At 39.5% G+C, this 19,418-nt stretch overlaps 1 protein-coding gene across 1 annotated transcript in view; it reads left to right on the top strand.

Moving 5' to 3' along the window:
- Positions 1–19,418, top strand: part of nbas (NBAS subunit of NRZ tethering complex) — a 200,577-nt gene that overhangs the window by 98,524 nt on the left and 82,635 nt on the right. The window contains exons 35-40 of the mRNA XM_053480280.1: positions 837–908; positions 2,139–2,324; positions 2,425–2,538; positions 3,309–3,432; positions 7,393–7,469; positions 8,917–9,054. Of these exons, the coding sequence (XP_053336255.1) occupies positions 837–908; positions 2,139–2,324; positions 2,425–2,538; positions 3,309–3,432; positions 7,393–7,469; positions 8,917–9,054 (711 nt within the window). The remainder of the gene's footprint in view (positions 1–836; positions 909–2,138; positions 2,325–2,424; positions 2,539–3,308; positions 3,433–7,392; positions 7,470–8,916; positions 9,055–19,418) is intronic.

Raw genomic sequence — 19,418 nt, 5'->3', positions numbered from 1 at the left:
TCCTAGGGAATTTATCCGATCGCCACCAAACCGGGCCGATGTGATCTAAAGACATTGAGGATGCAAAATTGCAGAGGGATTTTTGATATCTCAAACAGGTCAGCTGTGACGATGCCCTAAACTTACGCTGAATAATCGTCAATAACTTTGGAGGTCTTTACATAAAATTCTACACATACTGTTTACACACACACACACAAACACACACACATGTCACAAATGTAACACTCACACACACAGATCGCTTACTCTTACAGATGCGCATGCACACACACACACACACACACACACACACACACACACACACACACACAGTTGACATGACAAATATTTAGGGCCCAAGCTTACATCAGCCCTATTACTTCATACAGTGGTGTATGAAGTGTGCAAGTTGTGGGGTGCACACGGACAGCGATGACTTTACACGCATAAATGACGAACAGGTTGGGGGGGTGTACCCGGGTGGCGATGGCGCAGGGTGCTTGGGCCCGCTCATCGTAGCTTGCAACTGTTTTTATAGTTTGTTTTCTTTGTCCTGATTGCATCGTGTACATCTTTTTTTCCGGCTTTTAAAATGCAGCTTTAGCATCCCCCTTGCATGCAGGCTTTAACTCAGGTTAGGAAGTGCGAGTCTGCTTCCAGCTGAGCGCTAAAAACACAATCTGTGACATAAAAGAAGGAAGTGACATAACACTGAATCATTTATACATAATGGCAGATCGCAGGGGGAAACATCAAGTAACAGCAAAAACGGTTTCCTGTGAAGTGACTATGATGGTTACAGCTTTGTAAGAAAAGAGATAACAAACTAAATGTTTTTTTTTTCCTACTTTAAGATCCTTTACCAGGCGGTGAACTACAAGATGGCTCCGTCTCAAGCCCTAGGAGCAGAAGACGACCAAGATCAGGTAGCAGTCTTACCTTGATGCTTACTTAGCCTGTGTGGGCACAGCGAACTGATGGACACGTTACGTTAGAGCGGGCACGTTACACAGACCGTAAAGCGCACGCTACGTTTTTCATTTCATTTCCGCTGTAAATATGACGGCCTTCAAGCCGAGCCGCTCCGAGTTAAAAAAATATAAGAATTGCAGAGAGAGTGTTTAAAGATTCATGCGCTCACTGAAGTGTGTGGAAGTGTTTGAACGCCTCGAGCCATGCGCTTATGACCTGTTTGCTGGCATTGCGGGTAAAATGAGCGTTTCGAAAAGACATAGAGAGCTACAGTAGACGTGCACAGATGCGTTACGCAGGTGGGTTACTTTCTCCTGTGCTGTCTGTGCTCATCGACATGCATTTACATCCTGGCAATCTGCGTATCTTTTTATATCTTTGGAAAAAAAAGACGATGTTTTATGAAATGATTCTTTAATTCCCCAGAATTAAAGATGAGAGCTAACACAAAAAACAAAGAAATACTGAAGCATCCCTTTCAATCGGTTTCAATGGCACGCACACAAGTTCTTGTTCTTTTCTGAAACAATAACATAGAAGAATGAATGCCGAAAGAAAAACCCATTCCGACCAATCAGATTTGAGGATTTTATAGCCGCATGATTTAAGGTGTATTGTTTTAAAAGGGGGATATGATTGTCTAACACAGCTTTCAAAGTTGAGAGTCTTGTAAAAGCATAAAGTGAACTGAGTCATTTGGTGTTTTATATCTGCCTTTATACCTGTCCATGTATTGAATCGTCATGCTTTAAAATGTAAAAAAAAAATCGTTCTGGGAAACGTAACCTGTTAGCCTCACTGACTGATTTAGTCACCGCATTAATCAGCCTTCTCGTTATCATTTGTTCCTGCTATGAGCTCAGGAATAAGCTGCAGGTTCGGCTTGTTAGTGTAATGTTGTGGTGTCATATAATTTAATACTTGCTGGAAGTCTGATAGTCTTAGGGTTCTGTCTTAGAATTTATTGTCTTTTTTTCTTACAGTTAGAGACGTATTTGCAATCATTTCTCTTTACTGAACTAGTCTGTTCATGGAGAACACTGTGGGAATCATAAGGATTATGGAATTGTAGTGCCTACTACAGGACTAGCACTGGGTTCTCCTTCATGCTCCATTATGAACGTAGATGTTGACCTCCATCTACACCGTGGTGCTGTCCCGCGGTGTTGTATGATTTCTCACAGGCTGCTGCTGCTTCTGTGGTTGGTGGAGGGTCAGGACTCTCTCAGCACTCAGCTCTCCTCCAGAGGACAACTGCCCGCACCATTGAGGTTCTGACCAGCACCACGGTAAACACCAAGGCCGTACTGAACACCATCAGCGATTCCCAGTGGTGGAAAGACTCCATCAGCTACCTCCGCCCACTGCATGTAAGACTGAAGCTCCCTTCTATTATATTGTTTGCAAAGAGTTTAAGTTAATGTATTGGAACTTTTAAATGTTTGAACGTGGATTCGTGTCTCACGTCAGGGTCAAGAGTCCGATTTGCACAGCATTGGATCGGCCAACCAGAACGCGGGACTGGAGAGGCAAGGCTGCAGCTCATTCTATGAGGAGCTGTTCGACGATCCGTACGTCAACCCGGTCAGTTTCTTCCTATCCAGTACCTTCATAGCAATGTATTTCTGCTGAAACTGTAGGGAGTAAAGAAGTTCGTAGGAGCTAAAAGCAAAAAAAAAAGCCTAAAGTAAATAAACACATACAAATGTGATAATTACTATTTTTGGAAATTTTTTGATATTTAGAAAGTAAATAAAAATACTACTATGGGAACCCCAACGGTGCTTGGTGAGGAAGAAAGCTGGCACTCCTGTTAGATAAAATATAGACATTTTAGTGAAGTGTGCATATCAATCACAAATTAAAATTATTTTTTTATTTTTTAATTTAATTTTTTTTTCGAAATTTCTTATGTAAAATTTATCAGTTTCAATCGGTTGCAAGACACACACACACACACGGGCAATTTGAGGAACGCCAGTTAGCCTGACCTGTATGTCTTTGGACTGTGGGAAGAAACCAGATTACCGCACGGGGAAAACATTCGAACCCATACCCTGGAGGTGCAGGGTGACAGCGCCAACCACAGAGCCACCGTGACGCTTATACATGTTATTTTATTGCACGCATGATTCTTCATGATTTCTCAGGATGTCGTATAACGTTAATTTCAGGGTAAATTGTTATCTTTAGGTTTTATCGCTACATGTACTGTATTGCAAACGGTTGTATTTTTGTATGTGTAATGTACTTTGAGACTTGACATTTCTATGAGTCTGGTATCCACAGTAAGTTTATTACAGATATGATGAAATGTATTATAAAGAAGTGATTGACCGCTCCGTATGTTTTAGATGGACGATGTGTACTTGTCCTATGACTACGTCCCTCAGGAAGACTTTGCAGAAGTTTTGCTCCGCACCGGAAAATTAGCCGAGACCAAGAGTGAAGGCCAGCAGCTTTTCCCAGCTACTGAAGGTAACCCACATACATCCATGTTGTGCTTTATTGTGTTAATAACTGACATGGGATTATATAAGTAATTCATATTAATGTCATTGTGCAACGTGACTTGGAGTGGCATGTCTTCATATTTTTTATTAGGAATGTCAGTATATTTTATTACATTTATTTATTTATTTAAATCTGTTAATCTTTATGCTGTGGTGAAATTAACGCGTTAACCCACTCATTGATTTAGAATTTTTCTTTTCTTCCATTTTGAGCAGTTAATGTGAATGAAAGCATGCACCGATGAAGTGTGCTGTTATGCCCAGGTCCTTAATGATGAAGGAAGCTCTTGACAGTAGTGCGTAGCTAGTGGGATGTGTAACTAGTGGGAATCTACCTCCTGAATGTGACACAGGGTGCAAATGATTAGACACATTTTAACTAAGCATAATACACCCTGACCCGTCCTCCCCCTCAGCCCTCCAGTCACTCATCGATTTCCTTGTTTAGCTCATCCATCATGTGCTGCAGGGTCTTGTGTTACGATATGATATTTAGCCGTCGTGTCTTCCGTTCAGGAGTGGACGTGTTATTTACCTCTATAATCTAACACACAGTATGGCTTCAGATCAATCCCTGCTATCTGATATCACCCAAGTGAGCACGGGCTCCCTGTTAAGTCAGGTTCTTCTCAGGGTTTCTACCTATTGCCGTCCCGAGTTTTTCCTTGCCAGCATCGCTCTCGGCTCGCTCATCAGGGACAGTTTGATTTTTTGATTTATACATATTTTCTCACACTTTTCAAAGTCATATCCTTAGTTTTCTTTTGATTCTGTAGAGCTGCTTTGCGATAATGACCATTGTTAAGACTGCTATATGAATAAAACTTAATTCAATTTTTATTAATTAAGTAACCCTCTCAAAACGTTTTGTAAATTTTACAGTACAGTAAAATTTACAAAACTGTTTATGGTAAACAGTTACATTTAAATCCTGTGCATTTGAAGTACAGTATGTAGGATTGTTGTTTCTTGTGCAAGTGTTCAACCCTAGTGCACATGGAAATGCAAAGGAATTAATTGGGATAGTTATCATTTGCGTTGCGTGTCTGCGATTTAAAGATCCACTTTTTTATAATGGGAATGCTCATTAAAGAAATGCAAACAAACAAACAAAAAAATAACGAGCAGTTGTTGGTTGCATGTGTACAGTATTCAAGCCTCAGGGTCAACACTTGGTAGAAGCATAATTACAGCATTTTCGCTTTTTCTTAACCTTTCACATCTGGATTACTCATATATATATATATATATATATATATATATATATATACTCACCTAAAGGATCATTGGGAACACCATACTAATACATTGTTTGACCCCCTTTCGCCTTCAGAACTGCCTTAATTCTACGTGGCATTGAGTCAACAAGGTGCTGAAAGCGAAATGTTGGCCCATATTGATAGGATAGCATCTTGCAGTTAATTGAGATTTGTGGGATGCACATCCAGGGCACGAAGCTCCCGTTCCACCACATCCCAGAGATGCTCTATTGGGTGGAGATCTGGTGACTGTGGGGGCCATTTTAGTACAGTGAACTCATTGTCATGTTCAAGAAATCAATTTGAAATGATTCGAGCTTTGTGACATGGTGCATTATCCTGCTGGAAGTAGCCATCAGAGGATGAGTACATGGTGGTCATAAAGAGATGGACAAGGTCAGAAACAATGCTCAGGTAGCCCGTGGCATTTAAACGATGCCCGATTGGCACTAAGGGGCCTAAAGTGTGCCAAGAAAACATCCCCCACACCATTACACCACCACCACCAGCCTGCACAGTGGTAACAAGGCATGACGGATCCATGTTCTCATTCTGTTTACGTCAAATTCTGAGTCTACCATTTGAATGTCTCAACAGAAAACGAGACTCATCAGACCAGGCAACATTTTTCCAGTCTTCAACTGTCCAATTTTGGTGAGCTCGTGCAAATTGTAGCCTCTTTTTCCTATTTGTAGTGGAGATGAGTGGTACCCGGTGGGGTCTTCTGCTGTTGTAGCCCATCCGCCTCAAGGTTGTGCGTGTTGTGGCTTCATAAATGCTTTGCTGCATACCTCGGTTGTAACGAGTGGTTATTTCAGTCATTTCATGTCTTTTCGGATTATAAAAAAAAAAAAAAATATATATATATATATATATATATAATTCTTATTAATAATAATATTATTATGCACAGTACAACATTGCATGCTGCATGATTTGTCGTTGCTCTATCTACATTCTGTTGATTATCTACAGTATCTATGTGATAAATTTGAGAGAGTTTTCTCACACTGATCTTTTCTCAACTGAGTTAAAATGCACGGTGTGCAATAATATCCCGATGAGGCGTGTCCTGTAATCCTGAGCTCCGCGTGCTCGTGTGGAGGAGTGTTTACAGTACATTTATCACGCAACTTTATGCGCTGATGCTGTTCCTTCTACACAGAGCTGCTTCTTATTCCTGGATCACTGAACACTTGCAGTCGACTTGAAATGTCTTCTTGTCTTCTTCATATCCTTCATTCTTTCTTTTTAATCTTCATCCTTACTTCCTGTTTTTTTTTTACTTGTTTCCTCATTTTACCTTTTCATTCTACCTTTCCTTCTCTTTGCACTTCTCTAAATATTTACTTTCTTTTCCTTTCATCTTTTCCTCATTTCCTCCTTCCTTCTTGTCTTATGTCCTTAAATTTTTCTTTTTATCGTTTTATCCTTTCTTTTTCTTTCCTTTCTTTCCTGCCTTTTTGCTTTATTTCACGCTTCTTTCTAACCTTCTTTATTTTCGACCTTCCTTTTCTCCTCCTCTAAATATACTTTCTCTTTGTTCCTTCTTTCCTTCCGTACTTTCTTCCTTCTTCCTGCCCCTGGTCCTTTTTTTCCATACTGTACGTCCAAAATACATCCTTTATTTACTTACTTACTTACTTACTTTTATCTTTCCATCTTTTCTTTCAGCCCTCATTCTGTCCTTTCATTTTTCATCTTTCCTTCCTTCCTTCCTGCTTTGCAAGTTTCTTTTCACCCTTTCTTTTTGTTTTTTCTTCTCTCCCTCCTGGCTCCTTTTATCCTTTCTTTCAACCTACTTTCTTTTTGTCCTTTTCCTTTTTTAAATATTTACTTTCTTTCCATTTATGTCTTCATTCCTTCCTTCCTTCTTGCCGTCTTTTATACTTTTTTCCCATACCTCCAGCATTCCAGTAATTTTTTTCTTTCATTCTTAATTTTTTTTCTTCTTCCATTTTTCATTACCTTACTTTGAAAAAAACTAAAAGCAAAATAGTATATACACCAATCAGTTTAACATGTAAAGCCATCTAGGTTTCGAGTTTCCTCTTTGTGCCTCTCGATGCTCGGGGAGTGTGTGGGTGTCTGACACCAGGACATTGGCAGCGGGTCCTTCGGGTACTGTGGGTTGTGTAGAGGGGCCTCCGTGAATCAGATGTTTTAGTCTGACGCATCCCATGGACGCTCAGATTGGGACCTGGGGAATTTGGAGACTGGGTGAGTTGCCTTGGGCACCTTGGCTGCCGGGCTCTATGTGCGCGTGCATGTGTGTGTGCGCGTGTGTGTTTGGTGGGCTGTGGTGCACTGGGTGATCTGGTGACTTTCTATCGTGCCCAGCTTTGACTTTTTTCTGCAATTCATGCTGCATTTGCTTTTTCCTGGATCAGACCGGACACATGCCTTTAGTCCCCACGGGCACGGGTGAGCCTTGGGTGCCCATGATCCTGTCGCCATGCCACGTGCCTTACATTCTGTTATATTAATTGCACAATAATAAGGAGACAGGTATTAGGAAGCCACGTAATACATATTGTGATGTTTTTGTATTATAATACAGTATGTTAATTTCAATATTCTTTTCCCCACACTTACTTATCATCTAATAGTAAAATGAAATAAATCATCTCTCTCTCTCTCTCTTTCTGTCTTTTTCTCCCTGTAAGTTCTGCTCCAGTTGGCCAGCGATGCCTTTCCCCGGGACATGACACTGGCGCTGGCCTATTTGCTCGCTCTGCCTCAGGTGAGTGTGTGTGTGTACGTTCCTGTTCTTGTATGGATCTGAGCTTGTCTGTGCTGTGAGTGTGTGTTCCTCTCTTTCACACTTCTCTTCTGGCTCTGGGAAGCATGTTGAAGTGTCAACTTAAGTTGCTTTGAAAAATGACTGAGGCAGATTTGGAGGAGGAAAAGCGCGGAATGTTAAAAAGCCTCGGCGGAGTGGGTGTGTTTGCTTCAGGCTCACACACGAATTAACTCAAGATTGAGGCTGTTTACTGACTTTGTTGCTTTTCCATTTTCAGCTGAAGCATGTAGTGCAGCAGCACACACTCACAGGCACGCGCATACACACAGCGGAGAATGATCACAATCCCCGGCTTAATCCCATCACTGAGCATCCACACTCAGCACCATTCTTATATCTCCTACAAAAGACTTCCCTTCTCTTGCCTTCCTTTCTTCTCTTTTCTTTTCTTTTCCCTGTATTGTCTTCCCTCCCTTCCCTTTCTTATTTCTTAGCTTTTCTTTTTCAACGTATCTTGTGTCTTTTTTTCTTTTGTCTTCCCTTTTTTGTGCATTCTAATTATGCGTAATGTAATGCACTATGATATAACTTGTATTAAGTTTCCTTCATTTCACGTCCATTGACTCTGCTTTCCCGTGCTTGTTGTGAATTTAATTTATTTCCCATCTTATCTGTTCGGATTCCTTACCCTACCTTCCATTTTTTTCCTAGTTGTGTGCTTTTCCCCTCACCTTCACTGGTTTGCTCCATCTCTCTACTCGTTATCTCTTACTCCTTCTTCTCTACTTAGTTTTCCCTTCTTTTGTCTTGTCAGGATTCTTCTTCTTCTTCTCTGTTTCATCCTCACCACTTTACATCTTCTCTCTTTCCTTCCTGTCTTTGTGTAAGGCCCTGAAATTTGCTCCTTCTTTTGTCTTCCCTTTCCATTACTTACTTACCTTTTCTTTTTTTCCTTTTTCCTTCCTCTCGTCATTATCTCCATCCATTCATCCCTTTTTTCTTACTTCTTTTTTGTTACTAATTTCCTTCCTTACTATTATTTTTAGCCTCCTTTGATTTACTTCCTTTCTTTCTTGCTCCATGTTCTTTGCAGTTTTCCTTTCTTTCTTTCTTTCTTTCTTTCTTTCTTTCTTTCTTTCTTCTTTTCCTTCTTGCGCCATATTTTTTGTTGTTTTTCTTTTTTCCTTTCTTTCTTTCTTTCTTTCTTTCTTTCTTTCTTTCTTAGTTCTTTTTCTTTTCTTTCTTTCTTGCTCCATGCTCTTTGTTGTTTTCTTTCTTTTGTTTTTTTGTTTTTTTTCCCTTCCTCCTTCCTGATTTTTTCTTCTTTTTTTTTCTTTCCCTTCCTTTATATGGCATCAAAGTTTATTAACTAGATAATATTACTAGTAATAATAGTAGTAGTAGTAGTAATAATGCAACCTAAAGAGCCTGTGCGTGTGTTTTTCAGGTGTTGGATGCGAACTCGTGTTTTGAGAAGCAACCCCCCTGCGCTCTGTCCCTGCAGTTGGCTGCGTATTACTACTCTCTACAGATCTACTCCCGCCTTGTGCCTTGCTTTAAGGACAAATGCAGCCCTCTGTACAGGGTAAGAACACGCACGGTGTCCAAACCTCACCGTTTTACTACCACAACCCATCTCCGTGCTGAGCCGAGGTGTAAAATCCCCACACGGGGAGAGACATGACACAGCGCGGGGACATGATTAAGGAAATGGGGAGCGTGTAATGTCCCTCAGTGACCCTGTGGTCTCATCTCACATACATTGCAGAACAGCTTTCACAGCAACTCTAAAAATAAATAAAAAAATAAATAATATTAAGAACTAAGTTCAGTCAAACTATATTAAATACTGTGTTTAATTGGCTATTAGACAGCTACAGCTTTTAAGTGTTGAGTATAGGGATTAGGACATTCAGTCTTTGACTGTAAGACTGGACAAGGTGACCACCAGCATTAGCATTTAGCGCACTAAAGATCGCTAAAGATATGCATCACACCTGTGTACAGCTCAAAAGCTCCATCAGTTATTAAAGATATAATTTTAAAAAATTGCTCCACCGGCAATGCCCATATCCATGCCTTATGTACCCCGCCCAACGCAGCCTCGCCTCGGAAAGGATTTCTGAAAACTGTTGCTTGCTGTGATGTCTCTGTAATTGTTAAAGGAGCGAAGGTATTTAACTGCCACAATAGTCATCATGCATACTGTAGATAAACAAATGAAACAACAACAGAAACTCTTAAATGCTAAAGTTTACATGTCAGATTTTTGTTTTCCCATAAATAAGCAAAACTGTGTGGCTATTATACTGCAGTCGCATTCTAAACACAATATGACCAAATTTTGTGTTTTTTTTTTCTCTTATTTCTCTTTTAACTGAGTTACACTGGCTTTAAATCATGTCAGCTAGCTTAAATCAATTTGTACTGTACATTGCTTTTGGTGAAATTAATATTCATTCTCTTTATTTACTGTATGTTTCTTTTAAATTAATGGTTAAAATCTTGAAAAAAAAGAAAGGTTTTCTTTGCCATTTCACAAACTCGACTGTATTAACTGTAAGAGGGAACGGAGAAGTATGCATGACGAACAGAGACAACTTTGTTATAAATCAAGACTTTGGCACAGTCATTAGTTGTTGCTATAGAAACAGTGACATATTATAATGAGTGCATTAACAAAAATCTTTTTTTGTGAAACAGTTGGAAATGGTATGGAAAATCGAAGTGATTAAAAGTTTATATACAGTACGCTTGTCATACATGGCAATCATGAACGCCGTGGCACTATTAAGATTTCAATTATTTCTTGAACTGGTCTGTTTTTTGGAGCAGAATCCTTATACAACATCTTTAACAGAGGACAAAACAAGTGTTTTTATTTAGTTTGGATTTTCTAATATTCACAGGATCAAAAATATACATACAGCACAACTAATGTTTATTTGAACATCACTTAGCGAGCTCTAAATTAAGTTGATGCCTTAAACTGATAAAATTCTGGTTGAATATTTAACCGCTCTCTACAGCATTGGTAATCTTTAATTAAATGTTGGATTCCTGGCACAGACCTGACCTTTAAACACAGACCAAACTTTCGATTATGTTGAGGCTCCAAAAGCTTGAAGTCATCCTGCTTCATACATTCCATTGTCCAACCATCTAGCTGATGATTTGAGGTTCAGCTGAAGATCTGTAAGGTTCTACTTGCACATCCACTTTGCGCACCAGTTCTACTAGCAGCGAGACAGCTTCACAGCCTAATGCTACCACCACCATGCTTAACAGCTGCTACAGTGTTCTTGAGGTTTACTTCTCCAAACTGCAGTTGCTCTAAGACCGTGGTTCTCAAAGTGTTGGCGCGCCCCACTAGTGGGGAATACAGACATGACAGGTGGGGCGCAATGAACGGGAGGGAATTGGTGAAAAATAATAGGAAAGTACCTATTATAATTCATGCTTTTCTTTATTGACAATAAACATCGATCACTCGAAACAAAACAAACACACGCAAAGAAATGAATCCAAGAATTAATACAAGTAAATTAAAATAACATCAGAGAAAAAGTGGAACCATAGTGCAACAATAAGGGTTTAACGTCGGCATGTTAATTGCAGAGGAACAATATATAAGGAAATTCTGTATTATATATGTAATTTCATTTATTCCAATGTGTATGCTGATGTTTCTGTATTTTTGTTAAACATTAATATTTTATCAGGCAGTATTAGTCTGGCATTTCTAGTTTCCAGTGTGGTAACAAAGTTGCTTTTTGATCCTTCAGGCGCTGAACAGGAGGGAAGATCAATATTGTTCTACGCTTTTTGTTGGTGTGCGGCATTTTGTGATGATCCCTAAATCATTCGTTGCGCCGTAGAGAATAATGGTGTTTATGCTTTTAAACATGTATAATTTAAGGCTGATGTAGCTTAAAGACAATGTGGAGAGGAAATATATGTGGGTATCTTATTTGTGGGTTTATTTACGCAGCTATTGAATTCGGAAATGCGAATATAAAACTAACTTTACCGCCGACACAAACAGGCAAACAGGTGTTATGCGCTAAAATGCCCCCCTGCCACAGATTGCCCCCCTACATAATCTCTATCAAATATTATATTAGGACATACATTCATTGGTTTATTATTATCAAATATACTATTACTATTATAATTAACCTCAGGCACGTTACAGCCATTGAGACGATTAATACAAATTCTCATATAATGATTATTTTATGGCACATTTATTTTGTAACACTTTTATTCATCATAAATAACACTAAATAAATATTGTTTATGATGAAAAATTAGACGAAACTATTTCGATTATAAAATAAGCAATATAAAAATATACATGTTGTATATGAAAAAATATATAACTAATTTTTTCCCCTATACAACATGTTTTTTTTTTTATATTGCTTTTTTTTATAATCAAATTCGTTTGGTGTAATTTGTAATGTGTAAACCATAACCCTATGACTTTATGTTCTAATATATTATATGGAAGATATTATGTAGGGGAGGCAATCCGTGGCAGGGGGGGCATTTTAGAGCATAACACCGGGTCAGTAGTGTACTGTATGTAGTGAGCATAATAACGTCAATGGATACATTTGTTACATGGACCACAAAAAACGTGTGATTCAGCATCATCAGCCTAATCAACCAAAAATCCAGCCAAAAGAACAATATGATGAAGCCTATGTTGTGGTTGGATTCATGGTGGGGATGGTGGGGGCAGAGGAGAGACCCGTGTGTGTTTTGTGTCTTAAACCGCTGGCAGCAGATAGCACGAGACCCAACTAAATAGGAAGACACTTAGAGACAACACACCCCAGTCACGTTAATAAGCCACTCGACTTCTTTGAAAGAAAGCTCTAGATAAGTGACGAAGTAAGTCTGTTATAACAATCGCACGTGTATCTTATCTGTTTTGAACTTGGTGTTATTTGATCTTATTGGTTTAGAAATTGATATTTCAATAAATAGTACACTTGGCCGATTTCGTTATCAATTTTTTGTACTTGGAGTTGGTCAATCTGAAGATTGCTGTCAAACACAACCTTTTTAGCTTCCAGCTGAAGTCAATCGTCAGCTCACTCGGCAAATAACAAGACGTTTAGAGACCAGCAGCATTGAATTAATAATGTGATGCATGTGTGTGGATATTTTTGGCCCTGTACTAATCTCAGAAACCTTAAAAGCAATTAAACTTAGTGTTTTATATATTTAACTATTAAACTATTTACTCAGAGAAGACGCTTCACCCTGAATAACATGACTTACACTTTAACAGTAATGCCTGAGACAGTTGAGTCTCTAGCATTTCTGTCCTTAGATAGTTTTTCTTTTTTTTGTTGTAAATACATTTTCAATACATTACGTGCAAAGTTTTAGCTTGTAATGAAACTAAAAAAACTAAATGCTTGGAGTGCAAAAACAGAAATAATAAAAAAAAAAAAACCCTCCACTGTTACTCCACATTCATTTTACATCAAAGTATTGCATTATAAAGTTACTTTCAGAAAGCTATGTCAGCATAGAATATCGTATTACTGCAGCCCTTCACGGCGTCTCAGGAAAAGAGTTTTTTTTTTTTTCGGTCTCACTGGAACGCTAAGTGAGAAGGAAGAAAAAAAAAAAGGTAAAGTAATACAATAAAAGGGCAGAAGCAGACGTCTCAGGCCCAGATGAAAGGTTAATGTTCGTGACATTTTAAAAGCGGTCTCTTACACGCCTTTCTTCCCGGTGTCACCGAAGACTAAACGGGGCTTCCTGTTTTCCCATCGTGCACTTGTTTATCCCAGATTAAAAGAATTCTTGCTGAAATGATGTCTGAGACGATAGCTTTAGAAAGCGGGAGTCTACCACGTGCGCTATTATTATAGCACCAGCGCATTATTTCTCATAGCACCGCAGTCCATTATTGAAATGCAGCAAGGCATCGAGGCATCCCGTAGTGCTTTATTACAGTATTTATTTAACTTCCTCCCTCTCTTTCTCTTGAGGCAAAAACAAGAAGGAAAGCGCAATTTGTTGAGAAGCGTGAAAGCAAATTGACAGGTTGTTATAAAGACAGCGATACTGGAGACTCCTTCCATAAATGTTAGTCGTAAGGAACAGGCGATTGCAAGCTCGGTGTGTTAGGGCTCGGAGTTACTGATCGTTGAGTCGGAGATTCGAGTTCCAGCTCCACCAGGTTGTCGCGGTTGGGCCCTTCGAGCAAGGCCCTCCACCTTGTCTGTTTCAGGGGGGCCGTATAATAACTGACCCTGAACTCTGACCCCACCAGCCTACTAAGAAGAAGCTGTGAAGATAAAGAATTTCACTTTTCAGCAGGCTGATTTCCTGTGCGATTTGCGGTGCCAGTCATCCCTCTGAGGAATGCAGCAGCACTGTGTTGTTGGTTGAGAGTATAGAGATGCGTGGGAGCTGCAAGTTAATGCCCTTGTTCTGCAGGTAATATACACCGGTTAGGTCTTAATGAGCGCACCCTTGTCATATTATGTGTCCGCTGGCTTCATGATGAAATGCATACAACACAGAGGATGAGATGATTTTGAGGTTGTCCACCTGTGTGCAAACACCGGTCCCATCTCTCCCCCTCGCTCTCCATTTCTCTCTCTCTCGCGTGCTCAAGCTCGTACCCTTAACGAGGGGATGCGTAACGAGCTCGTTAGCGAGACCCTCAGCTGTGTGTTTCGCATCTCTTCTCACCAGTAGCCTTTCAGAAGCTGTTAGTGTTCGCGCGTGCTCGCAAAGGTGCTCACCTCCTATAGCGCGAGTGACATCTGTGATATTAAATGAGAATTTTCCATGCTAATAAGATTGCGAACCTTTTTAAACATGCTCAGCGTGCAGGGTTTGGCTGTAATGTGCAGCTTTTGAGAGCGTTGCAAGGATGAGCATTGGCAAAAGTGTACAGTAAGAGGAGTGTGTGTGTGTGTCAGAGAGTGAGTGAGGGAGAGAGAGAGTGATGCTCCATTTGGGCCCTACGAACTCATTTTATTCCTTGCAGTAATATTCAATGAAGAATACATCTGTTACTTTCCTCATTCCTTCCTCCCCTGCGTCCTCTCCTGCTTTATTTTACTCTGTCTTTCTCTTGTTCATCCGCTCTATCACTCTGTTTTCCTTCCCAAAACCACCTTTCAATCGAGTCCCCCTCTCCTCCAGTTAACCATCCTCCTTTTCTTCCCGGCTTTCTTTTTCTTCTTCTTTTTTTTTCCCCGTTAAAACAGACTCCAGCCATCTTCACTCTATCCATCTCTTCTTTTCCCAAGTCCCCACTTTTATCAGGATTACAGGCGGTACCCGCGTGCGTGTACGCCTCTGCACCGAGCTGTGTCTGAGCTCCTGGCGTGTTAATTACACCCTGGCAGCGTGAGCACCGCCGAGGCTTCCTCTCAGCCCTTGTGATGTCACACTAACACCGAGCAACACGCGTTTCACACGCTAATGTCACGCATTACAACTCTGGCGTCTGTGCTGGCAAGCGCTCATTCTGTAGCTGTTGTTTACTGAAGCTTGAGCTTGAAGGCGATCTTTTGACCCGAAGTTAGTCAGATAATGATTTAGTTCATTAGTGTTTATAGTAATTAGGAAGCTGACTGTAATTCCTAATTAGTAACGATGTTTGCGGTAATGTCTCAGACCGTGAATGGAATTATGTACGAGCGTGAATAGTTGAAATGTACAGTATGTATGAGAAATAAGAAATAGTAAAAAAAAAATAATAATAATAAATAAATAAAATAAATGATATTATATTGTGTGTATGTACAGTATAAATATAATATGTAGATTATCTTTTAGAGAGATCATTTACTATTCAGTATTGGTATTTCCAGAAAAACAAAATAAACACATTGCGATAATTTGACAACTTAGAGAGAATTTCCTAACACTTACTTTAATTTCTTCATTTTTTTTAAGACTCGCTTAAATGCTTTTTTGCATCTGTGAGTAAAATTAAGCCCTCAGAGACCATCAGGAACAAACTCATTAATTAGGCAGGTTTGAAGTGATGAAATTCAGACCTGATGCTAAAATTTTGCAACATCAAGTTAACTTCGCTAGCTCAATTTCTTATTTTTTTCCCCGATTTTCTCCCAAATTAATTTATTTTTTGTCGTGTCCAATTCCTCCCTGTCACTAGTGGTAAGCTTCTACTACCACTCAGTTGGGAGGACCGCAGACTATCACGTGTTTCATCGGACCCACGTGACGTCACCGACCGCATCTTTTCGAACTGCTTGCTCACACACCATTGGGGGCGGCGTAACACACTCGGAGGACAGCGCTATCCGCTCCTTCCGCTTCCGTGAGCTCACAGACGCCATTGATTGGCTGTAGAGCCGTCATTAATGTGGGATGTGGCAATCCGTGGATAATAGGGCGAGCACTTTACCACTGCGCCACTCGGAGGCCCCCAGCTCAATTTCATAATTTATTAAGATTATTTAGAATTTTATAGCTAAAAACAATTATTTCGCTCAATTTTCGACTACAACTTCGACTACTTTGGTTTATTATGTCAACGTTTGTTCTTTATGCTCTCTAGCAAATGCAAGCTCTTTTTTGAAGTAGTTTTACTAACAAGTGGTTTATTTATGGCTGCACAGCTTAGTTCTCATCACATTGGATTGTTTACTATTAAACATAGCTGTAGTTTTTATTGTTGATTTCCTTTGCCGTGCATCTTTACCATGTGCTTAAGTACTAAGCCCATAAAGGGGCCCCTAAAAAAATCTGTTAAAGGAAAAAAAATGGGGCATAGAAAAAAAAATCGAGACCACGGCGCCAAAATACAAAAAGGGCAAACTCTGAGTAAAAACTGAATACCTTTATATTGTACTCCAATCTGATTATTACTGTATCTTTCCCGGTTGCTTCTTCTTCTTCTTCCTTTATTTTTTAGCGGTTGGCAACCTGCTTTTAGGCAAATTACTGACACTCACTGGACTGGATCGCCCCTTTCTAAACAAGGATCAAGCTTTTAGGAACATAGCTGCCATCTGCTGGACTAAATTGCCAGCGCTAAAGAGTCAAGATCTCGCGAAATGTTCGAGATCTCACAAACAATCTTGCAAACAAAAATGGCAAAAAACTTCCCTCCGCCTTTTTTTTTTCCAAGGTTGAATTTTATTTATTTGTTTTTATTTCCACCAATGGCCCTCTAGGGGCTCAGTACTTAGGTGATCTTTTTTTTCAATGATTTCTTTTTCCACATTTCTGAAAACAGAAACTGTTCTTTTCTTTGCTTGATGCAGCTCAATAATTTGCCCTATCTAAAATTGCGACCTTTTTTTGGCCAGGCAGTATTTGTCTGCTGATGTTGCTAATGCTATGCTAATGCCATATGCTATGGTCGGAATCAGATTTATTAACCAAGTGTACTTGAGCATGCAAGGCCTCCAGCATGTAAATAAACAAGGAGAAATGTGTTCATACTGCTATAAACTAAGTGTAAAGAAAGCATGCCTTTTGTTTCACATTTAAAACAGTGACTGTAAATGGTTCTTTCAAGAGAATGTATCTGAGAATGTGGGAGAACCCATTTATTTAGCATTACTATTATTGCTATTAAAGGACAGAGCTGTAGCGCTGCACTAATGCAAAGTGTTCTGTACAAGCAAAAACAGAAAGGAGCTGACGGGATACACAAAGCGTTTTAAACATCGAAATCCTTTGTTACATCGGCTCCATGTTCTTCATGCTCAGGTGACATAAAAGACGCTGTGGGTATTTTTCCTCCTCGCAGTATTTCTGATCAGCGAATGAGAGAATGTATTACAGCACTCTATGCCTTGCAGCCATTTCTTTCCTCTGCATACTGCTTTGTTTAATGCAGTGTGGAGCCACACTAAAGCAAATAAACAACCTAAAAGGATCGATTTTTTGATTCAGACTCAGCAAACGGGCTGATAGGTGTGAAAATGCTCCAAATAGCTGGAGGATAAACTATCATTTGTATTCCTGGATGTTTGTATGCATGAGGTGTCATGGCATTTTATTTCTCATATTGAGTAGACAGTGATTTCTTCCCCGAATCAAACACACACAGCAAAGCAGCCAGTGTTATTTGTTAGAGTCTTCAGTTAATAGGTAATTATATTTAGTAGTTATATATCACAGTTTTTTAAAATACACCGATACAAGACCCAGTATCAGTATTGAACCAGTACCAGCGACAAATAGACATCTGAAGTTTAAATGTTAAAAAAAATACGATTTCATATTTGATATATTCAGATAAAATATAACGAGTGTAGTTCAAAAATTATTCGTATTCTAGCTGTAGAATTTAATTTAAGTAACGTTTAGAATAGACAAATACCGTATATTATTTTTCACTGTTCAAAGCACTTCGTCCGTTCGTCAACAAGCGACCGTCTTGCCTCTTTATATGTTTTAGGCTGAACTGTAAACCGCGAATGCACAGCTGTCTTCACTTCTTTATCATCAGTAAATCTTTAGTCTCATACAGTAAGGCTGCTCTCAGTGGAACCAAACAGGTGAAAGTCTGATGGAGCGAGATCAGGACCACTGTATAGTGGGGATGCTGTAATACCTCAAAGTAAAGTTCCTCTTCCCAACAACGTCCTTTAAGAATGTCAGAAATATGTAAGCATCGATTTTCCAGCTGATGGTTGACTTTTGAACTTTTTTGTTTTTTTTGAGATTGAGGATGTTTCCGTTCCATACTCTGCGGTTTACTTTCAGGCTTGAAGTGATGAATCCATGTCTCGTCACCGGTAATATTGCTGTTGGTCTTTCAGCTGCCGCCGGCAAGGGGTAGCCACAGCAGACCATCTGATCCGCACACAAGCTTGGCACAGGTTTTACACCAGAGCCCTGACGCAACCCTTCCATATTACCTGGGCTTGGGCATAAGCTGGCACTGCACCCAGAAATGATTTTTCTTTAAAAACTTTCACCTTTCTCTGAGTTTCAGATTTTTAATCCCCCGGCCTGATCATCTGTACCTGTTTCTGCCTAAAGTTAAAACTTTCTTTTTTTATGCCTGAATGATTCATAGATCACTGTGTGGCTTTAAAAAAACTGGTCAGGTACAGGGACTAGACTGAAAATGACAGCCAAAAACTTGCCAAAAAAGTATGAGAGCCAAGAAAAGTCCTTTGAGAAGCCTGGAGAACTATTCCTCAAGTCTACATTGAAAAAAATACAAGAAAGTCTGACTTTTTAGTAAGCAAACTAAGAAGAAATGAGGGGTGGCTGAAGACTTTCACACAGTACTGTGTCTTTATAGGAATGGGTGTAAGCTCATACTGACAGCTTGAGTATTTTAGCTTAAGGCATCATTACGAAATATAACACTAATAAGATTTAGATCCTAATCAGAAAGCCAGAAGTGGCAACAATGATATGAGAAAAAAGTACCATGAGGAAAAAATCTGAAGAGGAAAGTGTATTTGGTTATAAATCCTTACTCCTTACTCTATAACTGTATTATGTACTGTACCGTACCTGTAGGTGTTAGTCATGGAGTAGGCAGCGGGAATAGTTCTAGATTACAGCAGAAGGTCCTGGGTTCCATGTCCATGTCCACAGTGATTCTTAAAGAATCATAATACAGTCCAGTGCAGTAACATCTCTGTGCTAGTACAATGTAGTCACCTCAAAGTGTTGACCATTTACATGGCATTAATGTCCTTCATGAGGTACATTAACATGGTATTGATGTCCTTCATGGTATTGATGTCCTTCATGGTATTGATGTCCTTCATGGTATTGATGTTCTTCATGGTATTGATGTTCTTCATGGTATTGATGTCCTTCATGGTATTGATGTCCTTCATGGTATTGATGTCCTTCATGGTATTGATGTTCTTCTTCATCAGAAGTGAATCTCCATCCTCGTAGGGCTGCTTTCAGGTGACCAAACAGGTAACGATAAAGTCTGATGGAAGTTTTTGCAGA

This window comes from Clarias gariepinus, chromosome 2 (assembly GCF_024256425.1).
Source record: "Clarias gariepinus isolate MV-2021 ecotype Netherlands chromosome 2, CGAR_prim_01v2, whole genome shotgun sequence".
Taxonomy (NCBI): domain Eukaryota; kingdom Metazoa; phylum Chordata; class Actinopteri; order Siluriformes; family Clariidae; genus Clarias; species Clarias gariepinus.
The sequence above is the reverse complement of the archived record's forward strand: the minus strand, read 5'-3'. Positions and strand labels throughout refer to the sequence as shown.